The following is a 13,943-nucleotide window of genomic DNA, read 5'->3' on the forward strand; positions in this document are numbered from 1 at the left end:
GCTGAGAAAAGGCCCCATGTAAAGAGATTCATGGATCCAAGGTAAGCTTTGTGTTTTTTAACGCTCATAAAAAGGGAAGTAAAAACAGATGTAAAATGTATAATACTGGCACTTAGCTTGGGAGAGTTTAGTCCCTGAAGCTAAATTGTGTGTAACTGACAGTATCTAATGTCATGAATATTGTTATGTTTTATTTTTATAATACTGAGTATATAAATGTCATTGTAACTGTTTCTTGCATTAGAAGGAGGAAGTCAGGAAACCTCTAACTTCCTGTGATCTGTATTTACAAAGCTTCTATTTTGTCCTATTACTAAGATACACAGCTATGTATCTTCTCAATGGTACCAAATTTGGTTTCTGGAAATGCAGGAGCAAAACATCACTTCATGACATTGTGGAGTCAGTTACCAATGAAACTTGATGTCCTCAAAGAGGTAGACCTTTCAGACCTATCTTTGCAGGTAGGACCAAAGCAGCTTCTGGGAGAAATCTGCTAAGAGAAGGAGCCGGCAAGACATTCTCTGCTCAAAACTAAGCCTTGTCCTGGAAGGATAATTTGGACCATACACTCTGGAGCCAGGTGGACCGAGTTCACATCCCTGCTCCAACATTTACTAGCTCTGTGATCTCCTTACTTTATGTAACCTCTCTGGGCCTGAGATACCTCATCCCTAAGAAAGGTACAGAACGAAAGGGTTTTGTCAGAATTGAGTTCAAATATCTTGAGCATTGTTTTCTCAACTTAGTTCTCATTATGATTTTATATTAAGTTCTTTCACTTAGATTTGTCTCTTAGCCCAGCTCTCCCCTCCCATTGATAAGGGGGCCTGTAGGGGGAAAAGCTGTGTGAAGATAGAAGGAGATGGTAAGCTAAAAGCTGAAAGAGCTGCTTTAGTAAAAACTCTGTGAGCTTCCCTGCCCCTGCTCTACCTTGGTAACTATCTAGTATTATTTCACAAAAAGGAGAGAGAGAGGCCTTCTCCTCATGATGCAACACAACGCTCGGTGGGCTTCTGTGAATCAGAAGAGGCGGACGGGGCCAGGGACCTGCCAATGCGGGGTGGCAGGGCTAGAGAAGAGGATAAAAGCAGATGCCACTCTGCAACCATGTCTCTAGTTCCTCCGCCCTCTTGAGACACTCCCAGGCGGTGCTCGGAAACATGGTCAAGAATTAGGGCAAGGTGTTAAGCAGTTACCAGAAATGTATCAAATCACCAAGCATGTCTGGCTTCTCTGTTACGCACCAGGCATTGTGCTGGCAATTGGCGACACTAAAAGATGATGACAACATCCCTGACCTCAAGTCCCCGTCTGGCTCATTCAGGGACCCAGATATTTTTAAGACCATGTGTGGAATTCAGAAGCAGCTGAAGGCCCAGGAGATCTTCGACTGCACGTGGGACCCACGGTTGGCGACATCAAGGGAAGAGGAACATAGACGGCAGCTCGGAGGAGAGAGATTTCAGACAGAGGGTGCCCTGCAGGGCAAGAAAATGAATTTTTGCTTTACATTTACATTTGCACCTCTTAACTAAGATCGTCTGAAAATGTTGATGGCACAAACGAAGTGAAGTCCTGCTTTAAAACCGAACAGATCAACTGCTTATGGCTTAAGCATTTAATTAGTCCTAACATCACCATTTCAGAAAGGTCCTAACATTAATACTGACGAAATACAATTTTTTTCGCAAGAAGGGGGGGTTGTATCCCTTGGCGTCTGTGTACAACAGACGTGGGACATGAACAAAATTCCAGGTGAAAGGCCAGGAGGAGGTGGGCTCTGTCCAGACTTTGCACACGTTTCGCCCGTCCCGCCCCCCGCGCCCCGCCCTCGCGCCCCGCCCCAACCCGATCGTACAGGGTCCGCCAACGCTCGCGAGAGCCCTCTCTCCTTCCACGTCTGCCACGTTCCAAAGGACCGGGACAGACTGGAAAGTCGAAAACAGCTCGCGCTCGCAGGCGGCTGCGTCGCGCCCGAGCAGCCCTAAATCTGTAGTGGGTGGGGGAGCGCGGCCGGGTTCCGCCCCCCTCATAGGAACCCTTGTGATTGGCTTCATGTCCCGTCACTCAGCTTTCCGCGGGCGGGGAGGGGGCGGGGCTCAGGCGAGAAGGGGCGCGGCCTCGGGGCAGGAGAGCGGCGCGCTCTCGCGTCGGGAGGGCAGTCACCGGCTCGGCGCACGCGAGGGCCGGGCGCGCGCAGGAGGCACGCGGGCCAAAGTCCTCAGAGGCGCTGCGGGCGGTGCCGAGACACCCTCGCGGCTGCAGTAGCCGCAGCCCGCACCCGCTGCAGCGCCCGTCGCAGTCAGCGCGCCCCGCGCCGCCCGCGTCCCCCACGCCCTGAGGGAGCCTCCCACCCCTCGCCTGCTCCAGCGGTGCGCGCGATGGCCCCGCGCAAGAATGCCAAGGGCGGCGGCGGCAACAGCAGCAGCAGCAGCAGCAGTTCCAGCAGCCCGAGCAGCTGCACCAGCGGCGGCAGCAGCAGCCCCGGGGCCCGGAGAGGTCAGAGGCGCTCCGGGGCTGGGGTCCGGGGCCGGCCCTGGGGATGGGGCCGGGCGGCGGGCGCTGCGGGTCCACCGCCCCAGATGCCGCGGGGCGTCTCCTCCATCCTCCGCGTCGTTCCTCCTTTGGCGGCGGGGCGGAGGCCGCGCTCGGTGGGCCTGGCGGGCGGGCTGGAGGGGCCGGGCCGAGCGGGGTCCGCGGCCTCGGGTTGGTCACGCCGGGGAGCCCCTTCCCGGCCGATCCTTCACCTGCAGTGCGCAGCCGAGATGGAAGATCGTATTGATCTACTCTTTCTTGGCTTGCCGTGTGATGGTGATGGGAGTAAGAGAAACAGTTTACCTTTGCCGTGCATATTTTGGGGAGTTTGGAAATGAGCCAAAGGCAGAGAAAATAAGTTCCTGCCAAACCAGCAGCTTTTAAGAGCAACTCAAAGGAGAATATTCTATGAGGGCTGCCGGGGTGAGTGTGTGGGAGTGATCTGAATGTTCTCGAAGATTATCTTAGATATTGTTGCTTTTATGTAGCTTTCTTATGGTGCGAATACTGGGCGAGCTTCTCTGTTTTTTCCCTTTGTCTTTAAAAAAAATCTATTGGATATTCACCTTTCTCTTCCATGTGCTTATCCAGGAAAGAGGGAGAACAGATGTTTTAAATCTGTTTCATCTCATATTTCAGTGGTTCTCGGTTTCTTTTATACTTCCTTTGACTCATAGTTAGGATATCGAAACTGCAGTAAACGTGTGTATTGAATGTGAGCTGTAAACTTTCTTTTTTGAAATGATTTTAGATTCTTTGTTTCCTGAGGTCTACAAGTAATGTATTTATATGTATCGAGAAAGTAAATCAGAATACTATAGTCATACTTTAAAGAACTGTTTTTTAAATGGCACTTACCACTATCCGACATTATTTATTTTCACGTGTATTGCCTTCCTGTCTCACTCAGTCCTTCATGTTCACCCCTATTCCCAACTCCTAGAGTGGGTCTGCCCCTTAATAGTTGCTCAATAAATTATTTGATTAGTGGATGAATAAATTTAAATGGTAGTGCAATTAAAATCGTTGCATAAATTTACACTCTGAGAACTAATATTTGTAGAGAAAAAGTACAGTTTGAATTTCAAAACAAGTATGTTAATTTACCTTTGGCGTAAGTAAAAGTTTGTGTTCCTTTGCCACTTGCCCTTAAATGCCAGTCAGTTGACTTAAACAGGCAGACGGGTAGATGCACTGTCTCAGGCAGCTCTGGCTACCCTTTTTAAAGTTTCTAAATGAGAAGAGCCCATTGGGCAGCTTAAGCACCAAGCAGAGAAAGCTGATAAACAAGACTTTAATGTTATTGTTTTCAAAAGTTTTCTGTAGCTGTTTACAAGGAAAGCACATCTTTGTTCCATTTTGTCCTTTGCAGTCGTGGGTAGAGTGGGTTAACTCTATCTGAAACAGTTGCTTCATTCGATGGCCTGTTGTTGTTGGGAATTAGTATTAGGAAGTGTGTATTATATTCCCACCCCCAGTGGTTCAAGAACTAAACCAGTTTTAACAGGTAGGTAATACATTTAGGAAACGTTAGGACCTAAATGAATATATTCCAACTTTCATATTCAGGCATTTTAGAGCAAGTTCTGTCTGTATTTGAGGATCGCAGCCTTTTAAGTATTTTACACATCGATTCTATAATTGTCATGACACAGACATAGTGTATAAAAGAGAACATGTAAAAGAAAGAAGTATCTGTATTACCAGAAAAACCCCCAAACAGAGAGTTGGTATTGGAGTGTTGCGTGTTACATAATGAGCATTCTTTTTCCGCAGCTATTTTTTTGAGTAAATGGTGAGTTCTGACTGTGTGCCAGGTGGAAGGCGCTGAAGATGCTGGGGAGGATTCTCTCAGTTGTAAGCAGTTACACTGCAGTGTGAAAGTGTGATTCTATTTATATTGGTTTCTTATAGTAGGATATACCGGAAAGGTTGAGCCACTTCTCTTTTGTTGCTATGTTTATTGGGTCACTGATGTGTAGACATTGATGCCCAAGTCAATCCCATGTGCTGGGGAAAGCATAGAAGCTGAAGAAATTTTAGCTGTGGCGTTACGGTGAGGCCCAGAAAGATTGTCTGGCTCATTAAAGGTTATGTACTTCTTGGAAACCCAGCTAGTTAATGGGTGATCCAAGACTAAACCCAGGTTTTCTCTTATTCGATCATTATATTATAGTACTGGACTTTAGGTTCTCTAATTTTATAAGATTTTATGGAAATCTTAAAGTAGATTATCTTTTAAGTTTCCTCTGGCTCTCTGTGGCATATTACACCTAGTTATTTAAGAAAAATGTTCTTTTTATCATACCACTGATTAACTTTTCTTTTACTAAAATTATGTGTGAAACAGTATATTTGAACATCTTAGTTTGAGAAGAAGTACATGGGCTCAAATAGTGTGTTTTTTGAGATGTTTTGCATTGAGAATTTGAAGTTGATGATGACGTTGGTCACATAAACATTATTATTTCTTAAATTTGTGCATGAAAGTACAGTGGAAAAAGGACCCAGTCCTTTGAAGCATGCATTTTAGGGAAAATGTGATTATCTGGACTTCTGTTTATCTTGGTGGTCATGTTTTTCAAAAGTGGTGCTTTGAAACTGTGACTTTGGGGATTTACCTAACACTTGGATTTTTGTGTGTGTGTGTGGTATGCGGGCCCCCCTCTTGTTGTGGCCTCTCCCGCCACGGAGCACAGGCTCCGGACGCGCAGGCTCAGCGGCCATGGCTCACGGGCCCAGCCGCTCCGCGGCATGTGGGATCCTCCCAGACCGGGGCGCGAACCCGGTTCCCCTGCATCGGCAGGCGGACGCGCAACCACTGCGCCACCAGGGAAGCCCTAACACTTGGACATTTAAAGCAGGTGTCTGTTTTTTGTTTAACTCTTCAACTTAAATTGAAAACATTAAATGTCTAGTTTTTTGCAGAACTGTTGTACCTTTTCCAGTTTTATTCTTTAAAATATAAAGGAAACATGAGTAAATTGGACATTTTACCTTTAACTTGCATATAAAATCTTGAGTTGCATGGCCAGTTGAGGCCAAGGGAAACCTCTTTCAGATTTATTGATTTGAAAATCTTGGTTAAAAAGGATAATGATGTGCTTTGGGACTCATTTTGTAGTTACAGACACTGGTATGTATAATGTTTTTGTTTAGCTTTTCCCTTTGGAGTATCAATCAGTCTTTCCCTGTAGCTTCTAACTTGCTGCAGGAATGGAAACATCTGTTTATTTTGTCTAATAGTGTGGTGCTACTACATCATGCTTTACCGGTAGGTGTCACTGTAGAACAATTTTTCCTCTTTCAATTTGACGCTTCAGGTTATGTAACACCAACTAGTTTTAAAAATTTAATCAGCCCTGTACATACTCAAAACCATTGATGGACATCTACTTAAAAAATGCTCACCCACTGCTGTTTAATTCTCTAAAAATCTCTAACAAAAGGTTTTGGATTTAGTAGTAAGAGTTGGCCCCTAGCAGTCTTATTTCTTTAGGCTTATTGTATTCAGAATTAAGTGCATTGATAGACTGTAAAATTTATACATTTGCAGATATTTGATGGGTGTTAATCACTTAGAATTTTTTTCCTTCCTTTTTACTTTCAGTATTTCTTAGACTACGTAGTAATTAACAGATACAATACATTGCTGATTGCCTTTTGGCTCTCTTGAATGAGGAGGCCTTAGTGAAATTCCCTTCCTTTAGCCAGAGAATGTCAGTTAGGGCCAGTTGCTTAATCCTCCACTAGTCATTCTAAAATGAAAACATAGGAGGGCCATAATTCTTCCACTGTAAGAACTGTATGCTGTTTTGTGTTCAGATGAACAGCGTTTTGACCACCTGGCCAGATTGTATAAACCAAGGGGCTAAAAAATGTTCTGAGGGAATTCTTGAACACAATTTTAACAACCTGTTTTTGGCTTAGGAAGTAAAAGGAGAGTTCCATACTTTAGCTTTGCTCTAAAATCGTGTGTCTCAGAGAGATTACTAGGAAATGAGAGGCTCTGATTTTCAGCTGATTACCAACAGGGTAAGTTGGATAAAGGATCCTGTGGGCTATCCACTCTATTTTTAGTTAGTATTGGAAATTTAGCCCCTGCGTTCTCTGGTCCCAGTAGAATAAACCTTATTTTCTCCAGAAAGACAATGTAGTTTGGGAAAGTCTGATGATCTGGATTCGTATCCATTTAAGAACCGTGTGGCAGGTCACTCAAAATTTCTCATCCTGGTCTCCAACGGAAAGAATTATTCAGAGTTGTGATAGCCCTAAAATCAATTTTACATGCCTTCCTGTTCCTCAGATTTTTCATTAAAGTACCTCTAATGGTAAAGGTGAGTATAAAACTTTGGAGAATATGTAAGGCTGTAGTGTGAAGCAGGCTACTGCATGCTTGAAACTTTTTTATGATTTATTTAAAGAAATCATTTTCTGTTATATTGTGTAGCATCTGTTTAAGTGAAGTGGATGTTCTAGAGGTCATGTTTATACTGGGCTCTGAGTATCACTTGACACACTTCTGTCTACCTCTGGGGGTGTAAGTATCCCATCTGCACATCACCCTTCAAGTTGCTGATGTACCCTCTAACCCCTCCCAGATCTGTGCTATCTTCTGTTACTGGAGCTCAGATATAGTTCAATCTTTTGATGCTTCTCGCACACACTGTTTTAATATCATGAAAATATGCAACTTAGTTTGTGTCTGGGGTACTTCTGCATCTCCCACGTGGTTTGACTTCATTCTGTACTAAGATACAGAACATTTTAACATTCACTTCCCTTTACTAAATTCTGTATGTACATAGAACCCATCCGCAGTTTACCCAGAGATCTGGGGAAAGCTTCAGCCATCTGTCAGGAGACGTGAGTGTGCTCAGGCTGGCTCCTGTGTTTCAGTATCTGCTGCCCCAGCATCCGTGCCTGTTAGGATGTTCATTTCTTCCTTCTCTTCATCTCTGTGCCACTGTAGGGGCACCTATTCCAGAGAGTGCTTTAGCCATTTCACTTTCTCCGGGTGGTGCTGGGACTCCAGGGGGTATTTCCTCATCAGTCATTATTATTTTTTAATGAGGGTGCTTCAGGCATTTGGTCTGCATTTAATATTTGTTTTTCAAGGGTGTGTCTTGTTTACCTCTGGCTGATGTGGATATCTTTTAATGGCAGATCAGCAAGTGTAATTTAGTTCTCATCAGATTGATGACACCTGAGGACAGATTTGCTGTAGATAACCTGTTAGGCTCAAAGGAAATTTTGAGCTTACTTGGTGAATAAATCTTCTTTTTTTAACATTTTTATTGGAGTATAATTGCTTTACAATGTTGTGTTAGTTTCTGCTGTATAACACAGTGAGTCAGCTATATGTATACATATATCCCCATATCCCCTCCCTCTTGCATCTCCCTCCCACCCTCCCTATCCCACCCCTCTAGGTGGTCACAAAGCACCGAGCTGATCTCCTATGCGGCTGCTTCCCACTAGCTATCTATTTTACATTTGGTAGTGTATATATGTCCATGCCACTCTCTCACTTCGTCCCAGCTTACCCTTCCCCCTCCCCATGTCCTTAAGTTCATTCTCTACGTCTGCGTCTTTATTCCTGTCCTGCCCCTAGGTGCTTCAGAACCAATTTTTTTTTTTTTTTAGATTCGTATATATGTGTTAGCACACGGTATTTGTTTTTCTCTTTCTGACTGACTTCACTCTGTATGACAGACTCTAGGTCCATCCACCTCACTACAGATAACTCAATTTTGTTCCTTTTTATGGCTGAGTAATATTCCATTGTATATATGTGCCACATCTTCTTTATCCATTCATCTGTCGATGGACACTTAGGTTGCTTCCATGTGTGCTATGGTAAATAGAGCTGCAATGAACATTGTGGTACTTGACTCTTTGAATTATGGTTTTCTCAGGGTATATGCCCAGTAGTGGGATTGCTGGGTCATATGGGAGTTCTATTTGTAGTTTTTTAAGGAACCTCCATACTCTTCTCCATAGTGGCTGTATCAGTTTACATTCCCACCAACAGTGCAAAGAGGGTTCCCTTTTCTCCACACCCTGTCCAGCATTTTTACTTGGTGAATAAATCTTTAGAAAAGATAGTTACATAAGATCATTTGAAGGATTGGGGCTGTTCTTTGGCCCCCTGCGAGTTCCAGGTGGCTTGCCTAGTCGTTCTGGCTGTAGTATGACTGCTCTCATGTGCCATAGAGGCTCTCTGTGCTCTAACGCAGGTGGGACTGGGGGTGGTGGGCGGGAGGGTGTCTGGTTAGAGTGGAAACCATTATTGCCGTACTTGGAGAGGTGCCAGCGTTTCTCTCCTGCATGTGTTCCTACAGATTTAACCCTGTGGCTCATTCTGTATGGAAGCCAGCAAGCAACAGTCTTAATTTTGAGTAAGAAAATATGACTTGAGAAAATAATTTTATTCTATCACCAGTACTGTATAGCTGCCATTTCTCATATCTTACATAGGTTTGACAGCCTTTGCTGTCCTTCCCTAGTGCAGACTCGGTGCTGTCTTGTTGTTCTCTCCTGTCTCTAACTTCTGGTTCTTGTTTATTATATTACTAATATACAGTTTCTCACACTGTCTTTCACACTGTGTTTTAATTCAGTTTTCCTGAATTGGTCTCCTGGGAAGTCTTTGATTGGTCTTAGGTTCACAGGTAAATTTTATTTAGAAGTTAATTTCTTTCCCTTACATGAAAGTAAAAATCTGTGTTGTGAGTGTTTGTTGAAAGAATACCTAACATTTAACTTTTCCATTCTTTGAATCAAATCAATTTGAATAAAATGGCTGGCACTTACTGAATTTTATAAAGTATTTATAAATTGTTTCATGCTTTATGCTTTTTGCTTTTTGGTAGCGTGCCATCGCTCTAACTTTCGGAATACAAATATTTCTATGTGCTGCTCTTTAAAACTGTATCTGTTTGAAATATTACATATTAAGACGTTTACAGAGATATAAAGAGCAATGCAGTGGTTACCACGTATCCACCATACAGATGAGGAAGTAAAATGTTACCAAATTCTTGGTTTCTCCTGTCCTGTGTTATCCCTTTCCAGCCACTCTTAAATATTTTGTGATAATCATTGTCATGCATTTCTTTGCAATATGTAATATATGTTGTATAATGTTATGTTGCATATTATATATTGTATATCCATTTGCATAAAATATATCTGCTGTTAAATGCCATATATACGAAAATTGCTTAGGAAGTATATCTATATCCCTATGTATAGAAACATAAATATATACATATATATACATACATATACATTTGTTTAGCACATGTTAAAAGTTTTATGAATAGGTTCATGCTTAGCACATTAATTCGACACTGTTTGAGATTGTACCTAACTGGCTCTTTGTTTTCATATATAGTTCTTCACTGTATGAATGTGCTACTTTTTCTTTAGCCATTTTGGAGTCCAAGACCACTTTGTTTTCATTTTTCTTCTTTCAAAAACTGCTGCTCTGAACACTCTTAGAGCTGTCTATCCCATACATGCCTAAGTGTTTTTCTAGAGCAGCAGTCCCCAACCTTTTTGGCACCAGGGACTGGTTTCATGGAAGACAATTTTCCCACAGACACGGGGGGAGGGGGCAGGGGCGTGGTTTGGGGATGGTTCAAGCACATGACATTTACTGTGCACTTTATTTCTGTCATTGTTACATTGTAATATATAATGAAATCATTATACAACTCACCGTAATGCAGAATCAGTGGGAGCCCTGAGCTTGTTTTCCTGCAACTAGATGGTCCCATCTTGATGGGAGACACCTGAAGTGTGTTGCTTGTGTCTAGTCTACTCCGTGATCTCGTTTTGGTCTCTGTCACTGCAGAAAACCCTGCTTCACAAAGATAGGACGTTGGAAACGGAAGCAGGCTTTTCAGTGCTTACGTGGCCATCTCAGGATATTCTGTCTTGACTTTAATCCAGACGTATGGAGATTTGAAGTTGTCTCAAACATACCTTTAAGGCCACCGTCATTTGTGATCTCAAGCAGTTGATCCTCTTCTAGCACGGAAGTCTGTTCACCTGGCTTATTCACAAAGGGGGTGCGGATCCATTCCTTCCCAGTTCGGGGGTCTTTTGTGGTTGGGAAGTAATGCTCAGACTCTTTTGAAAGCTGAGATAGGGGATCATGCACCAGCTGGGAGAAAGAAGGCCCTGGCTCAGTCTCTTTCAAAATCTCTGCCAATGTTTGAAACATGTCAAAAATCGCAATGTTTACTCGTTGCCCCTATAATTCCAGTTTGGCTTTGAATGCAGCCACTTTATCTGCCGACTTGAACACACTTGTCATTCTCCCCTGAAGTGACAGATTGAGTTCACTGAGCAGGGTGGGCATATCACACAGGTAAGCAAGTTTTGCGACCCATTCTGTGTCACTGAAATGTGCTGCCAGTGGTGACTGTTTTTCTAAAAGAAGTCTCTGGAGTGGCTCTCGTAACTCAGAAACCCTGGCCAGTGATCTACCTTTAGAAAGCCACGTCACTTCTGTGTATCAGAGAAGACGTGTGTGTTCTGTGTCCATCTCCTCACAGGGCTGCGCAAACAGACGTGCAGTTCAGAGCATGTACTTTAATGGGGTTGATCATTTTAATCACATCCTGCAAAACGATGTTAAGTTCAGGTGACATTTTCCAGCCTGCCAACGTTTCTCTATGGACGACACGGTGCGTAGACTCACATTCAGAAGCTACTTCTTTGACCCGAGTAGTGAAACCAGAAAGCCGTCCAGTCGTGGCAGCCGCTGTCTGTGCAGGTACCGACACAAAATGACCAATTCACTTTTCCTGATATGTAATCATTCAAAGGCTTGAGTAGTTCTGCAGCTGCGGTGTTGGTTGGCGACAAAAGTGCACGTAACGTGTCCTTGTGCACATCCTCCTGAAAAACATATCGCACAGAATCAAGCATCGTGGCCTTGCTGTCAACATCAGCAGACTCGTCAACCTGGATTGCGTACCGCGGTGACTCATTAATCCTCTCGAACAATCGCGTCTCAGTATCCTCTGCTGTTTCATCAATTCATCTAGTTATGGTGCTAGCCGAAAGAGGAACACGTGCCACCTTTTGACCTGCAGCCTTTCCTGAAAGTTCACGACAAATGTCCTTAGCAGCAGGCAGGATCAACTCTTCACCAACGGTAAAGGGCTTCTTAGCTTTAGCAATGCAGTTAGCTGCTAAGAATGATGCTCTTCTTAGTGCAGACACTGAGAGCATGAAGTAGTGGCTGTTAATAATTGCTTCCGTTCTTCGTGTTCACATTTTTTTCTTTTGAAAAACTCTAAAGGCTTGTCTTTTTTTTTTTTTTTTTGGTGGTATGCGGGCCTCCCTCCGTTGCGCGCAACCACTGCGCCACCAGGGAAGCCCTAAAGGCTTGTCTTTTAATGCACGGTGCTTGGTCTCCATTGGCGAAGCACTTCTGAAGGTTTCATGGCTTCGTTGGATAGCAGGTCACCACGTATTATACAAAGCAGGCTTGGAGAATGTGAATCACCTGTTGCAATGAACCCGTAATTTAAGTAGGACTCTTGGTATTTTCTTTGAAATGCAGCTTTCTTTTTGTTGGCGGTCTTAGAGTCTTCTGCTGTCTCATCATTGGGTCTTTCCCCCTTTTCAAAGAAGTTCTCCAGTGACGTTTGTTTTTTACTGATTTTGGCTAGGGTTAGCTTGTGGGCTTACCAAAGCTGTGACTGAGACACGTGCACAGCGTGGGAAAGAGGCGCGGATGGAAGCGGTGAATAAAATAACGGGCAGGCTACGTGCGGACTAAAATAAGTGTCGGATTCTGACTTAAAGCCTGCCACCAGATGCGGCTTAATTGTCACTTGTCGCTCACCGATCGAGTTTTGATATGAGTCTGCAAGCAGTTGATTTATGATGGTCTCTGTGCAGTCACACCTCTCTGCTGATGATCATCTGTGTCTGCAGCTGTTCCCCAGCGCCAGCTTCACCGCCTCAGCTCTGCCTCAGATCATCAGGCATTAGATTCTCATAAGGAGCTTGTGACCTAGATCCCTCGCCTGCGCCGTTCACAGTGGCCGCTGATCTGACAGGAGGCGGAGCTCAGGCGGTAACGGGAGCAATGGGGAGCGGTCGTAAAACAGGCCACGGACCAGTACTGGTCTGTGGCCCCGGGATTTGGGGACCCCTGTTCTAGAGCATAATTTAAGATTGGAATTGTTGGGTCATAGAAGATACACATATTAAACTTTACTAGGTATTACCCTTTTTTTCACCCCAAAATGGTTATATCGCTTTACACTCCCACTCCCCGTGAATATAGCTACCTGTATGGTGCAACCATATTACCAACGCTCACTCACCTTTAATATTGCTATTGCAAGTTTAGTGGGTGTGAAGTAGCATTTTGTGTTTTAAACTTGCATTTACCTCATCACCAGTGAGGTTACCAGTAAGGATAGCTATTTGAGTTTCCTTTTCTGTGACTTGTTTACATATAACCTATGTGTTTTAGGTTTTTAAATTTTAATTTTAATTTTTGATTTGTAGAATTTCTTTCTTTATCCTGAACCGTTTGATTGTGGGATAAAGGGCTTCTTCCAGTCTGTGATTATTCACATTGTCATTTTCTGTGGAATACTTTGTTGAACAGAATTTTTAGATTTTTAATATATTGATAATAGCATTTTTCTGTTTTCTACTTTATGGTTTGTGCTTTATTTAAGACATCTTTTCTAACAGATCATAAAACATTTTCTCCTTTTTTCTATAAAATATCTTAAATTTTGCCTTTCACGTTTAGATGTCTAAACTATGGGGTGTACATATTATTGTATATATTGTGAGGTAGGGATCTGATTCAATATTTTTAAGGAATGGATAATGAAAATTTCCTGTACCATTAATTGAAGTGTCTTCTTTCTACATGAATCTGCTGTATCACCTCTTGTGTGTAGATACCTGTGGCTCTGTTTTGTTCCTGGCTTGTGGAATTGGGCAAGTTCTTCTGCCCTGTCTTTTTCATCATTATCCTAGATGTTTTTGGACATTTCCTTGCCTGTGTCCTTTTAGAATCTGCTCATCTAGTTAAGTGTCATGAAAAAATTTCAGGATTTTGACTGGGATTGTATTGAATTTATAGAACAGTTTGGGATAAATACACATTTATATAAAGTCTTCCTGTACATGAACATAGTGTAACTTCCTACTTATTTAAGTCTTACAATGAATTGTTATAATTTTATCCAAAAGTGATATACCTCTTTTATTAGATTTAACCTAAGTACTTTATTACTTTATGTTTTTTTAAACTAACATTTTATTAGGAAACATTTAAAATATACACCAAAGCTAAAAGAATTGTATGATGATCCCATCCAGATTTTACAGTGGTTAACATTTCATATATTTGC

At 42.9% G+C, this 13,943-nt stretch overlaps 1 protein-coding gene across 14 annotated transcripts in view; it reads left to right on the top strand.

Moving 5' to 3' along the window:
- The first annotated feature begins 2,116 nt into the window (after nucleotides 1-2,116).
- The window catches only part of ASPH (aspartate beta-hydroxylase), a 238,897-nt gene continuing 227,070 nt past the window's right edge, over nucleotides 2,117-13,943 (top strand). For 4 of the 14 annotated variants that reach the window (XM_055091279.1, XM_028500699.2, XM_055091276.1 and 1 more), the window contains exon 1: nucleotides 2,205-2,502. In XM_055091279.1, the coding sequence (XP_054947254.1) occupies nucleotides 2,385-2,502 (118 nt within the window). In that variant the 5' untranslated portion in view covers nucleotides 2,205-2,384. Of the gene's footprint in view, nucleotides 2,503-13,943 lie in introns of all 14 variants that reach the window. The other 10 variants (XM_055091282.1, XM_055091278.1, XM_024126951.3 and 7 more) reach the window with 6 other exon arrangements.

This window comes from Physeter macrocephalus, chromosome 15, assembly GCF_002837175.3.
Source record: "Physeter macrocephalus isolate SW-GA chromosome 15, ASM283717v5, whole genome shotgun sequence".
In the NCBI taxonomy this organism is placed as follows: Eukaryota; Metazoa; Chordata; class Mammalia; order Artiodactyla; family Physeteridae; genus Physeter; species Physeter macrocephalus.